At 41.2% G+C, this 27,991-nt stretch overlaps 1 protein-coding gene across 3 annotated transcripts in view; it reads left to right on the top strand.

Annotated features, from left to right (window-relative positions):
* Positions 1-27,991, top strand: part of RFTN1 (raftlin, lipid raft linker 1) — a 95,889-nt gene that overhangs the window by 26,540 nt on the left and 41,358 nt on the right. For all 3 annotated transcript variants that reach the window (XM_077302844.1, XM_077302842.1, XM_077302843.1), the window contains exons 3-4: positions 5,518-5,704; positions 19,492-19,600. In XM_077302844.1, the coding sequence (XP_077158959.1) occupies positions 5,518-5,704; positions 19,492-19,600 (296 nt within the window). The remainder of the gene's footprint in view (positions 1-5,517; positions 5,705-19,491; positions 19,601-27,991) is intronic.

The raw sequence follows: 27,991 nt of genomic DNA, 5'->3' as shown, positions 1-27,991 counted from the left end.
CATTTAGAATTTGTATTTTGAATTCTACTTGACTTTACCCCTAACAACTGAATGGCAAGAGTGTCCCACATGAGAAGTTGCCTGATATTTAAGCCTTTCCGCACACCATAAATATAGTGAAATGTTGACCGGTTGAAAATGCTAGATTTTTGGTGTTTTGCATGACGTCGCCAACATTCAAATCGCTAGCAACATCCTTCATTTTAAAGCACTAGCCAGGGAATCACATAAAGTGGATTCCCCAAACTAAAAGGCACCAGCTAGAGGAGAATAAACAGCAGGCTACACGCTAAAGAAATGTATGGAGGCAAAGAAGTGCTATCTCCACCTCCAATGTCCCACCATCGCACCCTCTCCCTTTTCCCTGGGACATTATTTTTTAATGCAAACTACTAGGAGCAATGAATAGGCATACAAGTGTGCAGGCAAAGCAAAAAAAAAAAAAATCCCCAAATAGTCACACAAACCATACCTATCTAAAGCTCTCCCCCCCCCCCCCAAATCAAGAATGGGATTATTTTTTTCAGTATCAAGACTCATGAGTCCATAATGGGTTGAATTCAAAAAGCACTGTGCATCTATGATTAGATGTATAGTCATTTCAACAGAGAAGGATTGAATTTAAAAAAATTAGTGGGCATTGCAGGCCCTTTAAAAGGTTGAGAAAGGATATTGGTTGCCTAGCTTGATTGACAGGCAGAAGAGAGTTGCATGTAAAGCGTGTTGCTCTCTTCCACCATTTGAAGCAGGCATGCAGAGTGCAAGGAGCGCAAAAAGGCAGCAGATGGAAGGGAGACAGGCAGAAGATGAGGAATGGCCGGAAGCATGATTATTTTTAGCACTATGCCATTACACTGATGGAACATTATTTTTTAAGATGTGTGGGAAAGCCCTTAACATACACTGTTTATTATAAATCCACAAAGTACTTTGTATTTTGCAAGTATATGTAGTGTCCAGGCTATAAGCTTTCAGGAGTTCCATAGAACTTGAAATGGTAGCAAAATTGAGATCCACCAAATATATCACATATAGACTTTTTTACTTCTAAATAAATACTAAATAAGTAAAAAAAAGTGGAAATCAGAAATGTAAAAGTTACAATACAAGTAAGGAAATGTGAACTGAAATTTGCAAGCAAACAAACTAGAACAGTTACAATCAGATGGCATCTGAATAATTGGGCTGCTAATGATATGCACAGGCATATGAATACAAACCCACAGAACATTGCTATCCCTTCTCTACTGCAGACAAGTGGAAAAAAGGAGAGTTTCTCCTTCTGCCTGCTTCTCTTTTTTGTTTTTTTTACTTGCCCAATCTTTCAAGGAGAGTTAATGAGAATATCGGATCCTGTTCCTTCTTTTTATTTCTAATGGTTTGTGGATCACTGAGAAGGAGATGGCCTCAGTGAAGTCTGCTAGAAATTATAAGTGATTTGGTGCTGAAAGGGGTTGGTTTGGCACAGGGTCAAAGAGAAGAATATGAGATTAATCCTAGTAGACTGGTAGAATTCATTAGGATCAAGTAAAATGCTTTCCCCGAAGCTCACTCATCACTTAGTTGAACACCTTGATAATTAGCTCATCCCCTAGTCCAAGTGCATATGCAATTCTGTTGCCAAGATGCCTTTCTTTTGCCAGGTCTAACTGCTGTCTGTCTGTCACATCAAGATTTCTGGCCACTTCCAAGACAAAGGGCAGAGAGCCAGTAGGGAAGACCATGACCAAATTCATCACACTCATTAGAGTACAATAGAATGTGCATGGGATAAGCCATCAGGGGCCCTGAGTGATTAATTGGTGAGTTTAACACAGCTTAGGTTGGGCTCATCAAAACAGGGGAGCTAAACAAAGTTGTTAGTACTTGGATGGGGTTGCTATGCACAGGAAGGCAATTGCAATGCTTATCTCTTGCCTGGAATGCCCTGTGAATGGGGTCACCATGATTCTGTTGTGACCTGACATCACATGCTTCTTACTCTCAAAAGAAAAGGTGTGATTTTTCATACATTATCTACTTTGAGTTCCAACAAATGTTGAAGAGAGCCTGTCTACTGTGAGGGCCAGCTATCATGTTGCTAAATGCATTACTGTGTGTCCTGCAGAGTTTGAAAGGCAGCACAACTGCAGAAAACATATTCTTGAAGGTGTGTAAATCAGTAGAAACCAGTGGGTTGGACCAGAACCAGTGGGTTGAAATTAATTCAAAAGAATTTTCAGCAAAATATTTGGAATAAGTTCCTGACAGAGTGGTTGGAACAGGCTTCCTTGGGAGGTGGTGGGTTTTCCTTCTTTGGAAATTTTTAAGCAGAGGCTAGTCATTTGACAGAAATGCTGATTTTATGAAACTGGGCAGATTGTGAGTGGGTGTGCAGGAAGGGCTGTGTAAGTGTTTGTCTCTTGTGGCTCTTCCTTGCATACCCAGGGAATTGCCGAACGTTGCTGTAGGATGGTAGGTAAATTTCCACCAGGCCAGGCTGGGTTCTGGAGATTTTTGGTGGGGGAATCACTCGGGCATGAAATTAGGGTCACTGTGGGTGGGCAGGTAGTTGTGAGTTCCTGAATTGTGCAGGGGGTTGGACTAGATGATTCTGGAGATGCCTGGAGGTTGGATTCATATTAGAATTGGAGCTAGAATTAGTACTAGAATATGTTCTTATATAATCTGAATTGTGAATGAGCAGCAATGTGGCCAATATTTACAGTTTTACAATATCAAATCAGATTGTTGAAGATCTCTGAAAGGAACTGTCCAAAGTGGGTGGCAGTGTGGTGAATGAGGATCAATTTAAGGGTAAAGTGATGTACCTTGGATGGGGGGCAAAATCCAATTTTGAATTTTTGCTCATAGGGTCTGAACTGGTGGTATTGACCAAGTATATGGCAGTAATGAAAAAACTATGTTTTGTTAGGTAAAACCTGGAATTGGTAAAATTTGACGAGGCTTTGTATTAAATATATCATTTCAGTGGGCATGCTATGCCATCACAAATCATGTCCAAAATTGCTAATTAGGCACAGTACTTGAAAATAAGCGTTTTTGTGTTGTTACTGTTGTTACTTTTAAAGTTAAGTTTTTCAGTACATTAAAAAAATATTCTGTATGCTTGGCACAAGATCATTCTGATTGACAGACAGCTTGATTATTTGTTTATCTTATGCATTTGCATTACATTACTTATTGGATTCTGTTATGAATTTTCCTTACTTTGTATGCTGAGAGAGAACTTTGTGCATATTATCTGTCAGTATATGCATTTCTTGGGTTTTCCCTCTCTGTTTAAAGAAATAATGATATTGTGTCCTGTGTTCCTCAATCACAAGATCCATTGTATATTCCTGGAACTTGGTGCTAGTGGGTTAAGAGAAACTATAGAAAAAGTATAGGGCAGCAGCTAGCTATCCTATTATTATTCAAATTATGCCTTTTATTATTAGTTTTGAATATTTATTAGCTGCTGCGACAACTTTTTTCATTATTCAGAAAGCAGTAGCTATGCATCCTTATGGGAAATGCAGCAAAAAGAAGAATGTTTTCCGAGACTACTGTCTTTTCATGCAGAGTGTGTCCCACAAGATTAGTCCTCAGAAGAGGCCTATTTCAAGGATCTGATTATCTTCAATAAACTGTTATTCTTATCGAAGATTAATGGGACCTAGGCATACTGAATCTCAGAAGATCAAGATCTAAAGGAGCATAAATTTCTCTCAAATGGAAAAGAAATTAACAAAGCAAATACTGAAGAACAGAATCGATGCTTACATAGATGGAGAGATTGTGAAGGGCTGTGGTACACTCAAAGTATTCATTTCATCACTTGGGCTCACACATCCTTTCAGCAAAGGAGGATATATATTTTTTTTGCGTGTACATCAAGCATAGGCAGAGCAATCGAGCCACAGTGCAAATGTGGTGCTGCTAGTTACCTCCCTAGAGGGAATGTTACACAATGGCTGAAGTGGGGGAAAAGGTGCCTTGACAGTGTTGCCGGGGGCTGCTGTGATGGCATCCATGGGGTTTCCTCTGCAGTGTACCATCCCAAGCATTGTTGTTAGGCAGAGGTGGTGTAATAGGCAGGTCAGACAGAACCGATGGAAGTATTGAGTCAAGGGGACTAGGCCAAGTGTCCATCATGGGTAGGGACCAAAGAGGGATGGGCCAAAGGAGTGATTCTCCTATCCAGCAGTTACTATAAGCATTAATGAGCTATGCCAACATATTTGCCAGTGACAGTTTGAGCTTGTTCTGGGGACCATTCCCACACTGATAATGCTTTGGAAGCCACTGAACTGGTGTTATGCCTCACGGGATGGTGGGATTCACACCATCATTCTGGCATGCGGCTGCGGTGTAGCTGCTCTGGTGTAACTGCATGGTACAGCACCACTTGTGTCCTGTGCTGGCATGAATGCCCTTACGCTGGAGTTACACTGGTGTAGGGGTCAGATTCCAGTGGGTAGCCATGTTGGTCTGAAGTAGCACAACAAAAATAGAGTCCAATGGGACCTTTAAGACCAACAAAGATTTATTTAAGGCGTGAACTTTCGAGTGCAAGCACTGTTCCTCAGACTAAATGAACTGTGGAGTTATGATGGTTGTTCAGTTACAATGGTTGTTAATTTAGTCTGAGGAAGAGTGCTTGCACTTGAAAGTTCATGCCTTGAGCAAATATTTGTTGGTCTTAAAGGTGCTATTGGACACTATTTTTGGTATAGGGGTCAGTTAACGTATTGTGCTGATTGTGCCCTCCTTTCTGGATTGGGTTGTTAGTCACTGATTACTTGATGTGCCTAAATAACAACTGTTATCCTCTGGAACTGTTTATTGGGACTAGGGCAGTGGCCCCCAACCCCCAGTCCGTGGATCAGTTGGTACCAGGCCGCGAATCCTCCTCGTCCTCCTCCCCAGCTGCTGCCTCAGGGGCTGCTCTGCCACCAGCTCACCTTTGGTGCCCTCCAGCAGCTGCCATGGCTGGGGCTCCCCCTCGGCGTGGCACTGTGCAGCTGCTGCTGGCAGTGCCCCCAGCAGGCGGCAGGAAGTCGGGGGTGCCGGCGGGAAAGCAAGTGGAGCAGGGGCTCAGGCGGTGGTGGCAACGTCCCTCGGTAAAATACTACCCCCTCCCCCAGGCCACAGTAAAATTGTCAAGCATTGACCGGTCCCCAGTGATAAAAAGGTTGGGGACCACTGGACTAGGGGTTTTTTTGTATGTTGATTTCTATTGAGCATTGTTAGACTTATGTAGAACTAATGCATGGAAATTTGAGTGGATAGGGTGATATTAACAGTTTCATTGGAAAATCTGGAATCCCAAGTAATATCTCTGTCATTACTAATTTTCCTTGAGTCTCAGTGACAAAGGCAGACTATTTATATACTACAGGGAATAATACTACAGATTTAAATAAAGCGCTTTGTTCAGCGGATGTAGATATAAAATGATGTAGGTATGAAAGGTTTAATATTTTGCATAAGCCAATTCATGATTATTGATCAGTCCATCTTTTTTGGTTCCAGCTGAGCTGCCAGGGTCATCGGCAATCAGGCTCTCTTCCTTGCGTGATCTTCCAGCTCGGCTGCAAGAATTGTACCAGCAGGGCTTCATCTTGGCTGCTGTCCATCCTTTTGTGCAGCCAACTAACGAGAATGAAAGGACTCTCCAGGAACAAATCTTCAGGGCTGTGCTGATTAAGAAAACAGAAAGGTAAAGCTTTTCAAGTGAACTGGGGATAAGAATAGTCAATGGGATTTCCTGCTGAGATTTGACCTATTTCAGGACATCATTGCCGTGTCATGCTATAATATTTGCTGGGCAAATCTTGGGTATTTTCGTAGCCTTAGCATGTTTTGTGTATTTAGAGTCCATCTGGAGTTTGGCAGCAGTGTCTGAGGATAACAAACTGTTTTGTATTTGGAATGCGCTGTCACCAGGAAACAAGCAATCCCAAGCAGAAGTTTGGGAGGATGTTCACACTGTGTTGTGTAGTGCAATGATCTATTTTATTAAATGCATCCAGGGAAGCTATTTCCTTCTCAGTGGCCCTATTCCCATTGCCTATATGGCCAAAAGGGCAGGACTAAAAAGTAGTTACATTTCCTTTTTTGCAAGAATATTAACATACTTATCAATACAGTGTAGATCATTATTTTAATCTGTATAGATACACTGCAGTTTAATAAAGGTGCTGTCAATATTTGAATGTAATAGATTCAGAATATGAATTTCCTCCGGTTATAATACTTGCTTTTATTACGAGGCTAGTTCTCTTGGCCTCAAACTGTTACTCCATTTGCAATTAAAAACTGAATGCCTTTCCAGTTGGTATGCCACTTGTATGTCTGGGTGCTCAGCTTTAATCAAGGTAAGTAGCTGAGGCCAATATCCTTGTTGGGGCATGTTCCAAAGGTTATTACGCTAACCCTTTTTAGATGGTTTCAGTGAAACTGCCCTCGTTACTGAAATTAATTTGAACTCTTTATAAATGGCAAAGTAATTTTACAGAATACCAGAAATCAAGTAATTACCCACACTAGGAAAATCATGCACACTTCAAGGGTAAACTCATATCGTACGTGTGTCATCTTTCTCACAACAATTCTTGCAGGAGGAATGGGGGGTGGGATATAGATCAAATGCCTGTTGGCTTTAAACAGTGCAAAAACACTGCCTTCCGCCTCCTCCTTTGTATTTGTATTTATAATTTTGTTGACTGCCACTCCTGGACCCTGCTGGCTTTAGGACTATCAGACCTGGATTGGTAAATACCTGAACATTTGGAGGTTGGAGCCTGAGGAGGGAGGGAAGGGATAAAACCATAGAGCAGGGCTGGCCAAACTGGCTCTCCAGGTGTCCGGGGACTACAATTCCCATGGACTTGAAGTCCATGGTAATCCGGGGAGCCGCAGTTTGGCCACCCCAACCATAAAGGAAACCTTCCAAAGCAGTCTTTTCTCTGTAACCTGGAGGTTGGCAACCCTAGCAAAGCCTTCAGCTAGTAGTTTTGGAATCTGGACATAATATGGGGATGGGAGCTTCGGATACTAATGTATACTTCAAATACAAAGCTGCAGCTTACGGTTAAGAGTTTTGGTTTGCCTTCCGGAGAGCTGAGTTTGATTCTCTGCTCCTCCACGTGCAGCCTGCTAGGTCACCTTGGTCTAGTCACAGTCCTGTTAGAAGTGATCTCACTGATCAGCCCTGTCAGAGCTCTCTCAGCCCAACCTACTAGGGTTGTGTAATTCGGCCACCGAAGCAGCTGTTAATTAGCAGAAACTTGCCATATGAATTCAGCACTGCCTGCTATTTTCAATAATGTCCTGATTAAAGATTATTATGGTGACAACTGCACGATGTTATAAAAAGCATTTAGTTTTTACTTGTGGAGTAAGGCACGATACAGCTTCTGTTCTAGTATAATGTACTTCTGATCCTTCCCCTCAAATTGCTTTGATTTAACTTTGGTCTCTTGGCTGTAGTGCTAATTGTGTATGTGCTCAATTTTACAGTCGTCACATTTCCTGCAACCCCCAAATTAAGATGCTATTAGATATTTTTCATTCACAACAGGCGTGTTATGTGCATGTAAAACAATACCATTGATATTATGATTCCCGCTCCAGATTAGTTTTAACCAGATAGATGGAAATTTCCACTGATATAGTTTTATGTCTCAGTGAAGTGTAACTCAGATAAGTACCAGCTCAAAAGTATTGCAACTGACATGGTACAGTTCTCTGATATGTATTTCACAGCAGGGTATTGCTTGTCTGAAAGCTTCTCTTCATCAGATTCATGCCCTGTGTGGGAAATTAATACATCGGAGAGAAGGTTTCTCTGTTGCATATAATCCTTTTTTAAAAAAATAGAGCATGCTTTTAAATGAGAAGCTGTTTCATTAAATCTGCGATGATATAGTCACATGAACTCCTGATCAGCGTAAGTAACTGTGCTTACTACATCAGCCTTTGGTGAAAATCATGTAGATGCACTACCTGATTAAAGAAAAGGCCACAGAGACTTGTTTTAGCCTTATGTGTGTTATCATCTGGACTTATTATTTATTAATTAGAACATAATTGGAAACAGTAAGCAGAATGACTTCATATGAATGTCATTGTTCCAAAGTATCCAAGCAACGATGAGTAAAGAGCCCTCTCTTTTTTTGTCTAGCAGCATTATTGAGATTGGTGAATTGGTGAATGAGCCAGTTTCACCTGCCAACCTGGAGCAATAGCCTCTCTTGCATACCTAATATTTTCACTGCCTGTTGGCTCCAGAACCAAGCCTATTTTTGTTCTCATGACACAGCTAAGAGGTGCATTATAAAAGAAAAAGACCATAGGCCATGTGTCCTAAGTATTTTACTGTTTCTTTGCACATATTTGTTTCTTTGCATATTTGCAAACATCATGGGGGTGGTGGTTAGATCTGCTTGGTGCAGCTACTAGGGTGTAAACTGCATGGAGCTTTTATTCCAACCCCAGATCGATTCAGTCCCTGCCCTCTACATAGAATGCGATTTCTGTTTGGATTTGGGGCGATTTAAAATTTCCTTCTGCAGCAAGAAGGATTGATCTGGAGTGACCCTACCTTTATTTGCGATATCTTAGAGTGCTCTTAACCCTCAATATTTAAAGGCTGTTTTGAATCTGGGCTCTCCTCCATGGTAGGAGATGGGCCACAGGTGGTCATGTGACAAACTTGCCTTAAAGGAGAAGCCCCTAATTTCTCTCAACTTCTGTCAGTCTTGGATTTTTTCTCCCTTCTCTGCCTTTTTCGATCTTCTCCCCCTCCCCTCCAAGAAAAGAAAGAGACTCCCTGCTTGGCTCCTCCCCCTCCCTTTCAAGAAAAGAAAGAAAGCTTGGCTCCCCCCCCTCTGAACTACCCTAACCACGTGCAGAAGCCTTCCCTATTTCAATGGGGAGGGTGGGGGGGAAGAGGAAGACCCGAGTCCAAAGCGATCTGAACTCAACAGGATTGACAATGGAATAAAGAAAGTGCAGACTCTGCCTAGGACAAAATATACCAATGATGAGAGGGGATTATGAAAATGACAGGCTGATTGAGTGGCTTGACAGACTTGGCTGGTGGGCTGACATCTGGGGCACAGGATTCGAATGTCCACCTAGCCTGTAGGATCATTTGCATAATCCTACCGTTGAGCAGAGTGCCATAATTGACGCTGTTAACCTGAAACATTAAATTTCACTCCAGTGAACTTAAAAGCATCTCTAATAGGTAGAGGAAAAAATGTGCTTAAACTTCATCTTTGCAAATGAACACATTCAGTTTCTGTTCCAGTGCATCTGTGCACATCAGCATAGGCAAGCCTTGCAACTGCTGTCTGTCAGGGAAGGAAACCCTCCCCCCTCCAACAGCCCATAAAGGAAATGGTGGGTTTTAAAAATGTGTCACTGCATAGCAACCAAAGAAGAAGTCATCACATGCTTTGCAAAAATTCCCTTTTTTCAGTCCCTTCGGCCCCATGTTCACGCTATGCTTAAAAAAAAGAGCAGAAAAGCCAACTCAAGTGCATTTAGATTGAGCATTTAAGTTTCATACAGGATTGCAACATTTGTACTATGTTGACAACATTCTAGTGCAGACAGGATTTTTTGATGCCCCTGGAACAGTTTCCCGAACGGGTGGGATTAATTAATTTTTAATATATATATTTTAAAAATCTGTTAAACATTTATCAGGCGATATGACCATATATGGTCATGTTAACTCACCTCCCCAAATGGCCAATGATGAGCCTGGAGAAGGTGGGAAGGGAGAGGCCTCAGGTGAGTGTTTCAGAGGTTTCTCAACAGTAAAAAAGTTGAGAAAAGCTGTTCTAATATTATACGATTACAAAAGTATCCATTAGACTTTTATTCTGCAATCTTTCCTATACTGATTATCCTTGGGAGAATTCAAACAATGTTGCTAGAAAACCAATGTAGTATAGTTTTGATTTGGCTGGAGTAATCTCATCTTTTCCCCAAAGCTTTCTTATTGCAGCTATTTTGGGGAATGTTTTTTGACTGACATTACCCACAATACTTTACAGAGCCGGTGGTCTATCTATATATATTGAGTCTGCCATGAAAATGCTGGAAGGCGTCACCCCAAGGGTCAGACATGACCCGGTGCTTGCACAGGGGATACCTTTACCTTTACATGTGGGGTAATTGAGCGGAAGCATTTATTTGAAATTATTACTTTCATCAACTTGCTCTGCTGCCGGTAGATACCAGTAGGCCAGATGTGTGAGGACCTCTCTTTGTTTGGGGATGAGAAGAGCATGAATTAATTAAAGGGTGAATTTCAGTGCTTCTTGTGGCTGAAAGGAAACAATGTCTGCAGTGCTACCAAACGATGCCTGAATTAATATACCGATGCATGAACGGACAATTGTGGGGCACAGGGCTACAGAAATAGTGCCCAGTGAAACCACTGCTATAAACCCACTTAATGGTGATTGTGGAACAACAGTCCTTGAGCAATGAAAAATGACCCTTGTCTTGATAGACCCGAGGAGTGACCATGAATCTGGTTGTGAACAGAAACTTTACAGCAGAGTCCAGCTAAATATGCTTTTACATAGTCAGGCTTCTTTCAAAATCCTGCTAGAAAGGGTTACACCAGCACTTGCTCATTATCACCTTGTGCCTCAGCTAGATCCCCCTGTACCCAGAAGTAACAAATAAGGTATATAATGCGTAGACAAGGTCTTGAACTCAGGCAGGATTGACTTCTGAGAAATACTTTAATTACAAAATAAATATTACAGGGCTGATTGGGAAATTTAAAATTATTGGAAGAGAGAATGTACACGGCAGGTATGCAGAGGCTGCAAACGTGAGGTTTAATCCAGGGAGGGCTTGTTCGCAGTGATTCTCACATGACAGATCTGATTCACACTGATTTACACTTTCATGAAAGTCTCTCACAGAAGAGGAATTGCTAGCAGGCGACAGCTTATTATAGCGCCTGTCGTCTTACAAGCTGATTCCATTCCAGAAAGCTAACCAGAATAAGAAAACTGGGGTGCATTATACAGCACAGAGATGGAAATAAGCTTTGCAGCAGGTCATTTAGAGGTTCTGAAAGGCATAGCAGCCATCTTTGTGGGTCATTCTCCTTTTTTTGTTTTGTGTCTATTGGACACAGCTAGGTCCATTGCTATTGTAGCAAACTTCTCTCTGCCAGGAGAATTTTAATCAAAATAATTGAAGGACTAATTTTCCTTATAGTTATATATATATAGTTGTGGTTAAGAATGGCACCTTCCATCCTGGCAAGCCAGGTTTGATTCCCTGCTCCCCCACATGCAGCCTCCTGGGTGATATTGAGCTTGCCACAGCACTAATAGAGCTGTTCTGACCAAGCAGTAATATCAGGGCTCTCTCAGCCTCACCTCCCTCACAGGGTGTCTGTTGTGGGGAGAGGAAAGGGAAGGCGATCGTAAGCTGCTTTGAGACTCCTGGTAGAGACAAGTGGCATATAAAAACCAATTCTTTTTGTTCTTGTTAGACAACTCAACAGGTATGTTTCATAGTTTCTCTATCTCAGTTGCCTTTAACTAATTCGCAGCTAAAATGTCAACATTCACTGCTAAGTGCCATGGCTTGAATCCTGTCAGATTTTTTTTATTGATCTTGTCTGATTCTCCTGTCCATTGCAATCACCATCTCTATGTACAAGTTATCCTGATGATTGTAAACTTCATACGTATCACAACTATTTTTTTTTGGGGGGGGGGTTTATGGGGATTGCCTAGGGTCACCTAGGGGAACATGCCTGACTCAGTGACTAGAGCTCATTCTTTTGGTCACCACCAGCTCTAAGCTCAGTAGTAAAAGCCCACTAATACTTCACATGAGACTTGGCCTGAAGTCAACAGGATTCAGATTTTCTACCCTTCAGCTGTTAAATTTGTTTTCAAGTAGCTCCTATGCTTATCTCTGACATTTCAAATGTTTATTATGAAAACAAAATAGAAAGTTCCTCATATATTGTTCCGAGTTCATTAGAAGAAGGGAACGATGTAAAAACAATAAAATGTCATAGTGTTTAACAGTTCTGGTATAGTATCTAGCATTTCCAATTGAAAATAGCAAGGATGATAAAAGCCCATTAATTAATTCATTCATTCATTCATTCATAACAAAGGTCAAATAAAATCCCCAATAAAACCCCCATTAAAATCCAGCATATCAAACCCACAAGATTAGTGGCAAATAATAACCATCCTCCTACCCCAGTCTAGCAGCCTGCCACCTGTCATGGGGAAGGAGTGAGAACTCTTCCAGTAAACTGGCATAGTCTGTTGAGCTGGGCCAGCCTGAGGAGGGTCCTCTGTTCTCCCTTGCTCTGGTGTCAATCAAAGACCCAGCAGAAGAGCTCTATCTTGCAGGCTCTGCGGAACTGTGCCAGCTCCATCAGGGCCCTCAGTTCACCTGGGAGGTTAGAAGAACAGCAAATGTTTCCAGGATACCAGCCATGAAAATTCTGTGGCTGGGGGCCTATTGGACCTGAATACCTCCCCATCCTTCTCTTGTCAAGCCTCTTCCTCACAGTATAGCTTCCTTGGCCCATAATTGTTGGGATCCCAAACCACCCCTCAGTTATCTTCCTGGGATCAAATTCCATTGGTGGCTTGCTGTTCTAGCAGCCACCACCAGTTAGTACTAACACTTTCCCCTGAAGGCCTCCCCCCACCCCCACTCTTCTAAGACTGCTGCTGAAAGTCCCTGTCAGCAGATCAAACTCTCCTTGGGCTCAAAGGCCCGGATAAGCACTCCCAGACAGAAGCTTCGTTGTTCCTCCAAAGTTGCCATGTGCCCCAATCTTTCTGCCGCCTGCCAAACCTTGTGACCTGCCAAGGAACCTGCCTCAATGCCCCGGAACTCCTCCTGCGGCTTCCTCGGTCAACTGGGGTAACCCACTCATCGACGGGGTCCCTGATGGCATTGTGTCTTCCCTGAAATTAAATTCTCATGGGGGGGGGCATCTGATAGTCTTCCCAATACTCCAGACCTGCACTCCTCTATCTGGGATGCACTAGCTAGCCAGCAAATTACTCCACAGGGCCCTCTGGTAAGCAGGGGGAACCCCCTTCCTGCTCTCCACCAGTTTGGACCAAAAGCTGCCTGCAACTCCTTCCTTCCTAACCTAGCCCCCCCCCCAACCAGAGTTATTAATTGAGCACAGGAAAACTCAATTCAACTAGCCGGCAAGGCCCTGAAACATTGCCGCTACCGTCAACGCCATCTTTCTTTTGCCTTCTCTTTTAACTTCTTTTTAAAAATCAAACATACTCTGGCAGCGTGAAAGTAAAAACCCACCCCCATATCCTCCCTCACTTCCCCTCATCTCAGCATCTCAGGACTTAACGCCCATGGGTGCTGATCGATGTGAAATCTAGTTCTCCAGTATAATGTTTGATTGTGGAAGAGCCCCTCGATCTTCCGCACCCTGACCTCATTAGACCCTAGAAGTCACTTCACTGCCAGTTAATTTATGACAATGATGGGCTGGAGGCCTCATTTGATCTCAGTACTAACACATCTGAACTAGGGTCAAACAGATAATTTTTTTTCCTGCCAATGATGCAGTAGAAATCCTACTCAGTATGAAAACCAAGAGAAAGCCAAGGTTTAGATCGGTTTAGATCTGACTCAGAGTGGCAGTTTCTGTGTATCTATTTTTATATCATTGATATATCAGCCACTTTTTAGTTTCGCTCTTGAAGCAGCATGCAAAGAGTAAACCAACTTAAATATATTTCCTATACAGTAATGATCAGACTATACTGTAAGCCAGGCTTTTGGGCCTGATTCTTGATACTTTCAAGCAGTGTTGGCTAGTTTGGTGTAGTGGTTAGGAGCGCGGACTTCTAATCTGGCAAGCCAGGTTCGATTCCGCGCTCCCCCACATGCAGCCAGCTGGGTGACCTTGGGCTTGCCACAGTGCTAATAACTGTTCTGACCAGGCAGTAATATCAGGGCTCTCTCAGCCTCACCCAGCTCACAGGGTGTCTGTTGTGGGGAGAGGAAAGGGAAGGCGACTGTAAGCCACTTTGAGCTCCCTTCGGATAGCGAATAGCGGCATATAAGAACCAACTCTTCTTCTTCTATTATTGAACATGGCAAGAAACCATACCGACATCTAGCAGAAAGGCATGTCACCATAGCATTCTGCACGACATGTGTTATGTTCAGGCAGCTCGACTTAAGTATTCTATTACATGCTCTTAAATTGCTGCATTTAGCTTCTATTATATGAGAAATTCATATTCTTTGTCAAATGCATTAGAGTCAGCATCTTGTAGTAGTTAAAATTTTGGTCTAGGATTTAGGAAACCCAGGGTTGAGTCTCAGCTCTATCATGGAGGCCTCCTAGATGACCTTGGACCAATCATATGCTCTTAGCTTAATCTACCTCACAGGATTGTTGTGAGGAGAAAATGGAGGAGAGAAGAATTATGTAAGCTGCTGGCGAGAAAGGAAGGGTAAGCAAAGTGAAATAAAAATAAATTTAAAGAGCTCCCTCCCTTTGCTGGTACTCATGTTGATTAATATTTGCTTAACCCCCACCTCCAGATAGTAATCCTTTTTAACCTTTCCCAAGTTCTGTGGTATGTGAATGAATTTCTCCTCACTAGTCTTTCAGTGATGTTCAGAAGCAATGAGACAGATCCTCAGAACTTAGCATGTGCCAGAGGACACCTGGTAGCAACCACAGACAGAGGCTAGCTCCTGGGTTGTGATCTATCTTATGAATGGAGAGAACTTTGAGTAATATGTGCTAGACTCTCATGTCATGTTTTGTAACACCTATTCTTAAGCTTTTTTCCTGTCTACTAAGTAAGTAAAAAAGATGGGAGGTGGGGGTTGTAGGTCATCCGGCTTTGTGGTTTTATTGAGCTTCTATTGCTGACACTGTGCAAATGTTAAAACCATATTTCATTTATTTCTTACAGTAATACCGGTGCTTTTATTCCTTGATCCTGGCCACCAATGCAGTGCTGTTTACTTCACTGGTGTTTTAATATGTTGTGATACTTGGTAGGGATATGAGAGGGAACTGTTTCTCTCATTTCTGTAGATTTTTTTCAGAATTATGCTGTAAGCTGCTTTGGGTCCCTTTGGGGCAGAGAAGTGGGATCTCAGTGTCTAAATAAATAAGTTGATGCTGTTCTACCTCATGGTGTTGGATATCCATGGAAACTCAGCCAGAGAGCAGTATCCAGGGAGCTTCCAAACAACTTCTGGATGTGATGCTTCTCTACAAAGCCATGTATTCCCCCTCCCTGCTTGCACAGTTGCCTGAGCATCCAGCTGTTGGTTCTGAAAAATGTAACACAGGGTAGTCCCTGTGCAAAATCTGCAAGGAGCAACTGTATAACTAACAAGCTGTACAGCTAGTCCTGAAACAGTCCCTTTGCTTCAGAGAGGAAATTGACAAGAAACTACTCAGTTTCACCTCTGTAGCAAAGAGGCTTCTAGGGACCCCAGTCTTCTTAGTTTTCATCACTGCCCTTTGCTTTGGTGGAGGGGGCTTAAACCCACAGTTATTTTTTGCCTCTATGGGGAAGACATTCTTCCTATTGCCTGCAAAGGTGAAGAACAGGTTGTCGGTTTTACTGCAACTTCACAGCTTTTGTGTGCAATTCTCAGATCTTTTACAAGATGTTACACATCCAACTATGTCTAATTTTTCCCCATCTGAACAATATGTGCAAGTGTTTGAATATCCAAATGTTGACAGAATTTTCTCTCCCACTGGAAATTGAATTGGCTGTACTCAAATATATAAGAGCAGTTCAGGATGCTTGTCTGCATCAATAGGCTGACAGATTTCTCACTGGACACTGAAACAGGCAGATTGCTGTAGCACCTGGAATGTTTAGTTATTAACAGATGATGCTATATATGGTTATCTTCATAGGCCTTCTAGAATAAGAAACCTCTTTAATCAGGAAGGATTGAAGATGCTGGCTTTAACTCTTGATGGATGGAATTCTACAGTCCAGGCTCACAAATGCTGGAAAAACCATAGGGCTGTGCCAACTAAACTTGTGAAAATGCAGGTTCCCAGAGAGGGTTGATAAATTTATTTATTATATTTATATACCGCCCTCCCCGGGGGCCCAGGGCAGTTTACATAAGAACAAACAAGAATACATTAAACAATATATAAACATGGGAATAACTTTACAATAATAACTAATGGTTGTAACCGTATAACAATGTAGCAGTATAAATAATATAGACAATACAACAGTGTAACAATACAAACAGGTCCGGAGCATGTTGGTGGAATTCTGAGGGGGGGCAGGGGGAGGAGGGGCCTTTCAGTCGCTGTTGATTGCGTCTGGTCTCAACCAAATGCCTGGCGGAAATGACTCCTAAGGCTCAAGTAATCTATATTATGAATTCTGTTAATTTTGAAATGCAAAGGAGACTGTGGGGAATTTTATTTACACCAAACTTCTTTCACCCTGGTGTCTTCTTTGATGTTGTGGAGTTTTGTTTAGATTTTTGCCAATAGTTCATAATCTGAATCACAATCAGCACCTAGATAGTGAGCCGGTTTAGTGTAGTGGTTTGGAGTGCCTTGGACTTCTAATATGGCATGCTGGGTTTGATTCTGCACTCCCCCACCTGCAGACAGCTGGGTGACCTTGGGCTCGCCAGGGCAATGATAAAGCTGGTCTGACCAAGCAGTGATATCAGGGCTCTCTCAGCCTCACCTATCTCACAGGGTGTCTGTTGTGGGGAGAGGAAAGGGAAGGCGACTGTAAGCTGCTTTGAACCTCCTTTGGGTAGAGAAAAGCGGCATATAAGAACCAACTCTTCTTTTATGTTTTGACAGCAAGGACTGGATCATCTTCAACTGCATAAGATATAGTCGATTTGGTTCCAGTTTAGTCCATTTGTAAATATGTGCATGTGTAAATATTCACCAACTGTAGTTCTGATGTTAGGGAAACTTTAAAAAAAATCTGATATTTTAAAAATGAAAAATGACTTGAAAGCCTTTATTTAATTAATTTGTGTTCTACCATTCTCCCCAATGGGGACCCAAAGTAGCCTACATTGTTCTTCTTTCTTTGTTTTTGCTCACTTATTAATGAGGCCACTACTAAGAAGCTGCCCTCTACTTAGGATACATTTCTAATGCAACCCCTAAAATTAAGCATCATATTTACATTTCATGCATTGTATCTTCTTCATTTATCATTACTCTGTTCAAAGAATTTTCGTCTCTTCTCTTTGCTAACCAAATATGGTCTAATTTGTTTGCAGGTTATTTTCTGGCAAAGTGATATATAACCTCTGAGTCATAGTTTCCATTGTTTCTAGGAATACAATGTGTGTATGTTAGTATTATGGGCCCACACTCAAATTCTGTAAACTCCCAAAGATCATTGCTAGTGGATGTCATTCATGGTAACCCAAAGGCTAGTTCTGATGCTATTTTGGGAAAGCTTTTACAGATGTGAGTGCTGTTTATCAGATACCTTAGCTGTACTGTGGTCTCTAATGATCCCAACAGTGCATTTTTAGCATAGCCTATAAATACATAGTGGATTTTTGTATGAGTGAAAGTGGTTGTGATTACATCTGAAAAATCATGATTCAGTGTAACATCCAAACTGGAACTAAGAATGGCATAATTTATATTTATTTATAAATTATTTATAAATAAGGATGCACACCCTGCTGATTTGCCTTTGCCTTAGCAAAGTTGCTGTGTAATTGTACTTTTTGGATCATTATGACAGGCAAATAACTGCCTTCCCTTTGCTAGAAAAGTGATTAAAATACTAATTTCGAAGACCTATTGCTAAACAGGTATTATGGGTATAGTAGTGCAAACCTGTTCAATCAATGCAAATGTTTTAATCCAAGGTATGACATCATGGAAAATAACAGTGGAAGTCTGTTGATTCCCTAGTCATCTAATTTACATGTTTTCAATTTACTGAAGGGCATTTTTCCAGCAGTTATTTCATTTGTTGTATTCAGTGGTCTATTAACAATGGTAAATATGTTCTGTATCCTTTTCTCCATTAACAGGAGAGCAAAGTAAATTAATGGATCCCTTGATCAGTGCTGGCCATGAGCTATTCCCAGGTAGTCTACAACCCCAAAGTTTAAGTGAAGGGAAAGGGGCATCTAGGGTAAAATGAAAAACGGGATAGCTTTTGAAACTTTCCACACTGTCCCACTGGACACACTGTAATCTTGGACTGCCTTAAGAGTCATTTACACTCCTCAGCCTCCCTAGCCTTGTGGTTCTAAATGTTGTAGATGCTTAGGAAATATCCCGGGACTGCCTTTCTTTGTGGTGAGCAGACATTTGAATATCTGAACACTGGTACTGTTAGGTTTGGAACACTCACATAAAGCTTATATTTTGTTCTCCCTGATGATGTTTAAGCTACGGTTTTGGCTCCAGTAGCACACTGCTTTGCAATTCCCTCAAAGCCATAACAGTGTTTTTTGTTTGTTTGTTTGCTTCTTCCCAATCTCTTCTCTTTACAAAAGTTGGCTGCTGAACCAGAGGGCTACAATACTAAGGCAGCATGTGATAATGGAGTAGGGTTTTCATTAAGCTTGCCCTTCTAAAACGATAACCCAGTTGATGCTTCTATATGGTTTTAATATTTATTGAAAGCATGCTGAGCCATCATATGGGGAAAGGATTTAAGTGATTTTCATCTGAGATGTTGGGTAAATGCATATGTACTCTGGGATTTTTTTAAACAATCTGCTTTAGCATTCATATCCAGAAGATACCCACATTCTGTATATATTCTGTATTTATCATTTCACTTTTCGTTCAGGAAATCTGTAGATCTATCTAATGGTCTTTGCCATTTATTAGTCCAGGTAAAAAGATTAGTCTGAGTGATTTTACGTAGAAGTACATCCTAAAAAGCAGAGATATCACCCTGCCAATGAAAGTGCATCTAGTCAAGGCTATGGTCTTCCCAGTTGCTATATATGGCTGTGAAAGTTGGACCATAAGGAAGGCCAAACATCAAAGAATTGAGGCTTTTGAACTCTGGTGCTGGAGAAGACTCTTGCGAGTCCCTTGGACTGCAAGGCAAACAACCTGGTCAGTCCTAGAGGAGATCAGCCCTGACTGCTCCTTAGAAGGCCAGATCCTGAAGATGAAACTCAAATGCTTTGGCCACCTTCTGAGTAGGAAGGACTCCCTGGAGAAGAGTCTAATGCTGGGAGCGATTGAGGGCAAAAGAAGAAAGGGATGACAGAGAATGAGGTGGCTGGATGGAGTCACTGAAGCAGTCGGTGCAAACTTGAATGGACTGCGAGGAACGGTAGAGGACAGGAAGGCCTGGGGGATCATTGTCCATGGGGTCGCGATGGGTCGGACACGACTTCGCAATTAACAACAACAACAGATTGGGAGAATTGTTATCTTTTTTGGTTGACTTAAAAATTTGTACGTTCTTTTTTCCCTCCCAGATCACTAAAGAATGATGCTGTTACTGAAGGGAATACATTAGAGATAGAAAGCTGCTTCTCCTCTGAACATCTTCCAGACAAATCAAAGTTGCCAGACCTCATTAAGAAAGTAAGTAAAAGCAAAATATTTGCAAAACAGAATGGGATAAAAGGCTCCTTTTGGCTCTAGCATTTGAAAAAGTTTAAGAAAACCTATTTCAGCTAAACCTTTTCTGCTGTGTTTAAATAAATTCTGGAAATTATAATCCTTTAAACCGCTACTGTTTTTTTATTACTCCTGCAGAGTAATTTTGTCCCTAACCAAATTTTACTTTTATATACAGAGGACCTATTTAGTCTATACCAGCTACCCCTTATTACTGCAAAACACAGGGAAAGAAGAATGGAAAGGGGTACACTGAACAAGAATAAAAGTGGACCAGAACTTTATTGATTTGAAAATTCTAAATTTGGTAGAAAGAAGGCAGAGATGGCAAGACCATCTAGTCTGACTGCTTGGTAATTGAGGAAAGTGGAAATGGTACACTATCATGAACAGCTATAGTTGATCCCACAACCCAGCTTATCATAGTCAATCAGCTCTTACCCTTAAGGGTCCCCTAGATTAGAGGTTTGCCAGTAGCCCATGCCCACTTGCTCTCAAACCAACAATGCCAAAAAGCAAAAAAAATTGTTAATGAAGATATTGATATCCTATCTCTTACATACAAATCATCAAGGTGGCTAACAAAAAGCAATTGAAATCTAAAATTCAAATTATAGTTATATGAAAATAGAAAGATACATTGGGACAAGATTGGAATTTACAGTACCCGGTCATTCTGGGACCATGGGACTGAATAGAGATTCTTGTTAACTGCTTGCTAAGAAGGACTGAAGCCAAGGCAATGATAAATCTCTTTATCCAGAAGGTACTTTATCCAGTCGGTGGTTCTGAAAGCTGTTGACAGGTCCAGGAAGACTAATAGAGCCGTACTCCCCCACCCCACTAATCAACCAACTTTGATCATCTAACAAAGCAGGTTTCTGTTTCATAACTGGATCTAATCTGGACTGAAAAAGATTCTATATGGCCCTGCTGGATGGGAGAATATTTAGTTTCACCACACTTTATTAGGTAGCCTTCTACTACAAACCACATGGGAGGTGAGGTGGTCCACAGAAGTGTCTCCTGGGATGAGCGTAAATTGTGGGTGGGTTCTGCTTGGTTTTTATATGCAATTTTTATAGTTCATTTTTCAAGGCAAATTACAGAATTGGACAACAATGCCGAAAGTGCAGAAACATTAAGCAAAGAAGCAATAAAATTCTACACCAGCTGGAGTTGTATACACCTGCAGGTTATGTAGAGTGCATTTCTAAAGTCTAGACTTGAGGTTGCCATGGCATGGATCCACATAGCCAAACTGGAAGGATTAAAATACAGAGCTATTTTCTGGGCTAAGTGAAGATGGAAGAAAGCATTTGCTGCAGGCAAATTAAGTAGCTTCTCTAGCAACAATGCCAGATAAAGTATAACCATGGGCCAAGAACCTATGCTTCTAGAATCAAATTGGACTCAGTAAAGAAACAAATATGGCTCTTTAAATTTTTTTTATTTATGATATATTAGAAGGGTAGGTGTTATAGTAGAATTACCACTATGTGAAGGGACTGGCAAAAAAGATTTCTTAGAGATACTTTACAGATAGAGGTGAACAGTTGCCAATAATCCAAGTGCAAACTATGTGCAGATTTATGCCAGTGTACTAAAACAATCATCACTACCTATATCTTACTAAGATTCAATTTCATCTTGTTTATACCCTTAGCCCTTTAATGACATTACCCAGGCAGCACATCTGCACCAGCATCAGGACGGCTAGACACAGAAATGTGCATCTGAGCATCATCAGCATATTAGTGACACAGTATTTGCTGGCGTATAAGACTACTTTCCCCCCCTGAAAAACATGCCTCCAAGTGGGGGGTCGTCCTATAAGCCGGGTGCACTTCAGTTGGGATAGACATAGCTGCCCATAGTGGCCTCCCGATGCCCGCCCACCTCATTCTACAAACCATCCAGTATTGCATGGTATCCAGCGTGGCCACGGCGGGTCATCAACGTGGCTGCGGTGAGCATCAGCAGTGAGACAGGGGTGCCAGCCTTTTCAGTGTGACCGGCCCGTTCTGCTTGGTGGGAAGCAGTGGCGCTCCAGCCTGCCCCTTGTCTACGCAGAGCTCACACATGCGCACTTGCGCACTAATGCCGGTCACAGGGAGATGCAGGGGCGGGCCGGAGGCACTGCGGTTGCACCGCAGCCGTACAGTGGTGACAATGACAGGTTCTGTAATGTAATGTAACAAACTCTATATTTTGAGTGGAAATGTTGGGGGGGGTCGTCTTATACGCCCGGTCGTCTTATACGCCGGCAAATACGGTACCTCTGAAACTTCAAATTATTCCTCCCAAGGGCTTTACATAAAGATAAAACTAAGCCCCGTGAAACCCCACAAGTTTTCCATTGTTGAAAAGTGGCTTTGGACAGCAACCATCATGTTGGCTCATATTCTGGAGGGATGCTGGCATTCTCTGGTAGTGCAGGACTTTGCCTCCAGCTTGGTAATCAGGACATTCCGAACCCACCTTTTGTGCAGAGAACCAAATCCTGTGGGCTCAAGTGACTGCTGTCATTGCTGCACTACAACAACTGCAACCCCCAGCCTGCCGTCTGCTTCTGTTACTCTGTCTTTGGAAAGCTGCTATTCACTGTAGTAAAGATCAATGTCAGTGGAGTAATGCAGTAATCAAGAGTGCTAATTTTGAGTGCTTGCACTTGAAAGTTCACACCTTGAATAAATTGTTGTTGGTCTTAAAGGTGCCACTGGACTCTGATTTTGTTGCGATATTTACTGTAGCATTTTTAAAACTGGTGTTTCAAATGGAAACTAGAATTTTGCATGGGTCAGTTATGTGCAACAAATTAATGACTATAGTAACTGGCAAGTTTTAAAAATGTACTTTGAGATCCTCCATCTGTGTTGTTGAAATATAACTCACAGCACTTACAAATAACATGCCTCTTCATCTTCTCTTCCTGATTTCTGAAATGGTTCAGGAATGCAAGCGATTTGATTCTATATATAATTACTGGTGTTACTCAGTGAACTAATATACTCTGCAGCCTTCTACATGATGTGTGCGCAGCTTTCAAAGATCTTGCCTTCTTTCTTGAATTAATCCATTGCTTTTTTTAAAAAAAAGCAAAAGCTTAGGGATTTGCTAGAATCATAATCCTTGTGCTGATGTCTTTGAGAAAAATCGACCTTTAGGTGAAACCGTATATTTAGTGCAGTATAGATCTGTGTATGCAGTTTTAGGGTGGCTTTTTGATCAGCAACCTATATTGAATAAAAACAAGGATGGGAAAGGCCTTAGCCACTGCTAAACAAATGTCAGATTTAGAGGCTGGAGATCAAGGAGGTTTGAAATGACTGCTGCTCAAGATTTTTCTTGGGGCAAATTATATTTCCTTTCCCAATTCAATATATTTTAATGCATTAAAAACCCTCTTAATGGTTTCGATGGACAACTTCAGGTCTGCTTTTGATCACCTGTTAAGTGTAACAAAGATAAATTACTTGATGAGTTAAATATATTATGACTCTGTGAATGTTAAATTCATGGAGGAGCAACTCTCAGATTAGGGAACACACAATGAAACCATTCATGAGTTCTTACAGGAAAAAGAAGAAAACAGAATTAGTATGTTCCATGATAAAATTATATACAAATTTAGCTTTGACCAAGATCCATATGTTTTACCCCAAACATTTATTAACATATAAGGATAAATCCTACTCTTAACTAGATTTCTAGTTCAAATCCATAAGGGAAGAAGTAATCTCACAGCTCTTTTGTACAACTTTAAGAGGCCAATTTCTGCTTGCCTCTGAGCATCAGGAATGCATCATACACAATTTCTTCACTCCCTGAGAACTGTGGCCTTTACATAACTTACCTGTGAGGTAAGTGTTGTTTCAGCACATTATATGTGAAAACTGATTTATAGTGACTTTTAACCAAAATGAAAACAGAGCATTGCCTATTCCAAAATAGGGATGTGCACACAGAATATATTCAATTTATTTCAGGTTTGGGTTGAATTGATCCAAACCCAATTTGGTATATCCCGAACCCCCCAAATCCCAGTATTGGTACAGGGATTCAGGGTGTAAAAACCAACCAGGGTATAAAAACCATGGCCTCATGGTGCTTCTGTGCCCTGTCTACACTTTCCCCATCTTCCATGCCATTGATCTCAAATTTGCTCTGTTGTGATCATCTTGGAAACACAGCAGCAATACTAAGGTGGTATCCATATGGAAAGGGAAAGTCTACATCTTCCCAGTCCTACCCATATCAGCATTATTTTCCCTGGGGCTTTTTTGGAGGAGGCATCATCTGGGTCACTGTAGGTGGGCAGGTAGTTGTGAATTTCCTGAATTCTGCAGTGGGCTGGACTAGATGACCCTGGAGATTCCTTCCAACTCTTATGATTCTACTAGGGGCAAAGCCCGTTGTATCCTAGAATACAACGGGTGCTAGAGCTTGGCAGTGGGAAGAGGAAGGGGAGGAGTTGTCCAGTCTGTAAGGGCATGGGGTTCTATATCCCGGTCTTGAACTGTGCTGTACAGTGGAGGAGTTACTAAATGTGATATCTAAAAAAATTTACTAAATGACTATGAGACTTTGAAAAGGTGGTATCACTGGAACAAATTCATCAGATCTGTAGAATAATTAATGTTAAAAAGATTTTAATTGGATTTTGAATAAATGTGCAACTAATTGTTACTGTTTACTTTTCCTTAGCAGGTTGTACAAATTGCTGTTTATCTTTGTGGGTTCTGTGCAGTCCCGTATGGGACTCTGTGTGTGTGTGTGTGTGCAAGCTGGCTGTGAAAACAAATTTTAAAAGATTCTAGAACTTTCTGAGCTGTAGAGAGTGCTCTCTCCTCCCACATGGAGCTGGCATTTCCCACCCAAACTGATACATGACTGGGAGAGGGGGGAGCAATCTTCTCTCAGGCTTCTCTTTCCCACCATGAGGGAAGGATAACGAGTTTAGAACCAACTTTCTGATCAACCCACCACTTCTTTGTGCTTTAGCGTAGGGAAGATGTTTTTATTTATAAAATTTCATGGACTTGTGGCTCTAAGATGGCTCAGTTCAATTAACATTCTTCTTGTTTATTCTGCTAGGGGAGTCACATCACACTGTGGCTTGAGAGCAGTGCAGGCAATTCACCCTAAGGCAAGGCATGAGAGGACAGCCTGTCCCCTGTTGATTGGAAATCTTGAAGACTATTAGCTGATACCCAGTGAATCTGCTTTGGGGGCTTTTTTTGCCTTCACCCCACTTTTCCTTTTACCAAAAATATATTCCATCTCATGGCTTCAAATTGGTTATTCCTGTTTGTATGCTTTGGTGTAACGTGGCAGATTTGTGGGATTGTTTGGAAAGAGAGACAATGCTTACTTGGAGCCCAGAGTTTAGAATCACCCATTTTGTGTTTTTCTGAAAGGTTTACACCAAGGGTAGTCAAACTGCGGCCCTCCAGATGTCCATGGACTACAATTCCCATGAACCCCTGCCAGCAAATGCTGGCAGGGGCTCCTGGGAATTGTAGTCCATGGACATCTGGAGGGCCGCAGTTTGACTACCCCTGGTTTACACCAAGTCAAGGGCCTCTGTTGTAGCTCCTGTCCTGGCTACCTTCCCTATTTATCTGCAGATTGTCACCTTTTAAAATTCTTACAAGTATGTTGATCCATCTTGGTTAGCTTTCTATTTTGAATTTTAATTATAGAAAATTATCAAATGTTTTTATCTAATACTTCTTATGTTATATTTCCATTAATTAATATGAGAAGCTCTTAATATGTCTTGTTTTAGTTGCTAAGCTCTTTTTGTTTTAGTCCTTAATTTGGGCAAGATTCCCAAGGCATCTGGTCTTTGTTGGTTTTCCCCCCAATTTGTCTTAAAGCAGATTGATTTAAAAAATTGAACTAAAACTGGCTCAAGGCTCAAAGCTAGGATGAACAAGACTGGAATGACCCTGCTGTAAACCTATTTAGTGCCAGAAACGGCTTGCTTATCTAAGTGATCTGAAACTCTCCCAAATCATTTCCATCCTTCAGGAAAATTCTTGTAAAGAGCGCAAAGATCTTTACAAAAGAATAGTTCTGTGTTTATTTCTTTGTACTTTTAAATAAAGGCTTTGGTTAAATCTAACTCAAGCCTTTGTATTTACTGTACATTTATGAAGCCAACAGAACTCACCTCTTCATTTAAGGATCTCAATATCGATAAGCTCTGGAATAAAAAGATAGTGCTGGACAGGAGTGCCCCTGCTGTGTGCTGTTTTTGACAATAACAGTTCTAATGTAGATTCTGTTAACATTTTGAAAGCATATATAAAACAATTGTGATAAATTACATATAAAATATATTGGCATCGTGGTGAGAAGAGAAACAGATGTTCTCAGTTAAACTCAAAAGAAAACTTACATGCATTTTAATTTTGCAGTATAACTTTGGTGTTGAGATAGCAGTTCTGTAGGAAAAATATCCCCACAGCATGCTCAAGGGACTTGATTTGCTTTTGTTCTCCTTTGTCTCAATGCCTTTATTAAGCTCTGTCTTCCTAACCAAAATAAAAATAGAGGGTGTAATATGCACTGCATTCCATAATTTATCCAAAAATTAGAGAAAATATTTGAAACAAACATCTGTTTATATTTTATTAATATGTGTGTATATGTTCAGCCTGTTTCCTTTTAATCCACGTTTTTCGTGGATGTCTGCAATTTTTAAAAGCAGTGATGGATTTAGGTTGATGCTTCTAGGTCAAAAGCACCTTACCAGTCAAACCTAGTTTGTATTTTTAATCTTCTGATCGAGTGTATTCCGTATGGAATGTAATCCCATACGTAGTCCTAACAGCTTTGCCATTATGCAGTCTTGTTTGTTAATGCTGATGTGAGAAAGATAGAAAGAGCACTGTTACATTGATCCAGGCCATTGCTTTATCAAGGTGGACTTGCGGTATATCTTAAATCCTGTTCTCTTGGTGGTCTTTTATAGCACAGTTTCTTGAGATTTAACTATAGTGTGTTAGGTTTCAACTCTGTCACTGAGGTTTGAACCCTGGGCAACCAGACTTGGACACTTCCACATTAGGAAACGTGTTACAATGCAACAATGTTGTCCTTATCCATTGTTCCTCTTAATATTTGTGGAACAGCCCTGGGGGTGGAGAGTTTCCTGGCTGTCTGAGATGGAATAGGGCCAATCAGGGTGCAGCCAGCAAATCTGGCCATGCCCTGATTGGCCCTCCCTCTCCTGCTCCTGCCCTCCTTCCCTGGAGGCTACCCACTTTGCTCTCAGAGAGAGAGACACAGTGACACAGAGAGCCCTGCCAAACCGCAAAGGACCCCTGATTACCTGCTATGTCTCCTGCTGAGAGAGAGAGAGAGAGAGAGAGAGAGAGAGAGAGAGAGAGAGAGAGAGAGAGAGACTGCAAATAAGCCCCAAACTGCAAACGACCCTTGCTTCCCTGCTATGAAGGAGCCCTGTTTACCTCCTATGGCTCCTGCTGAGAGAGAGATCTGCGCATGCTGATATTCCCTGGATCCTAGCGCCCAATGCATTCTTGGTTGCAATGGCCTTTCTCACTAGTAAATAAATAAAATAGATTAGCTGACAAATTATTAAATTATTAAGCATTTGCTGCTGTGCAGTGTTGTGTTTTTGAAAGGACGTTTTGGGAATGAGGGGAAAGAAGTTCAGATACTGTTTTCTAACGGGACGTCACAGTGCTTCTTTTCCCTTGTGCTGGTGTAATTTTGCTCTCACAAATTAGCAGTGGAGGACAAGGTTTACAGATGCAATACAGTTTACCTTTAATGGCATGAAAATATTCAGATACATACAGATGAACATGACTCAAGTGAATACTCAAAGAAAATATACACAATAATACAAATGCACAAGTTCCAATTTTAATAAGAGAGTATTAAATCTTAACATTGAACAGAGTACATTAGTAACTTTGGACAGTAGAACATGGTCTGTCTCACAAGCATGGCTTTGATCATTTGTAATTCACTCCTGCAGTTCAAACTTAATTATATAATACTGAATTAAGCTACACTGACCAGAAAAAATAGGACAAACCAGAATAATGTGAGGAGGCGTATCAGGGACATCACAACTATGTAGGGTATATTAGAGCTAAGCAAATGAATCCGCATAGTCATAATATAATAATTATAATTATACTATAGTTTATTTCCTGCCATTCATGGTAAAACCCCATATAAAAAACAGGCAATATGATGCCACTGTAGTACAACAACTCAGCTCATGAACAAGGTGAGACTCCCATTTTATACAACTTTAATCTGTCACCTCAGAGGGTCATACCAGAACAAATGGGTTGAAATTAATTAATTTAG

This window comes from Paroedura picta, chromosome 11, assembly GCF_049243985.1.
Source record: "Paroedura picta isolate Pp20150507F chromosome 11, Ppicta_v3.0, whole genome shotgun sequence".
In the NCBI taxonomy this organism is placed as follows: Eukaryota; Metazoa; Chordata; class Lepidosauria; order Squamata; family Gekkonidae; genus Paroedura; species Paroedura picta.
This window is presented reverse-complemented; position numbering and strand designations above follow the sequence as displayed.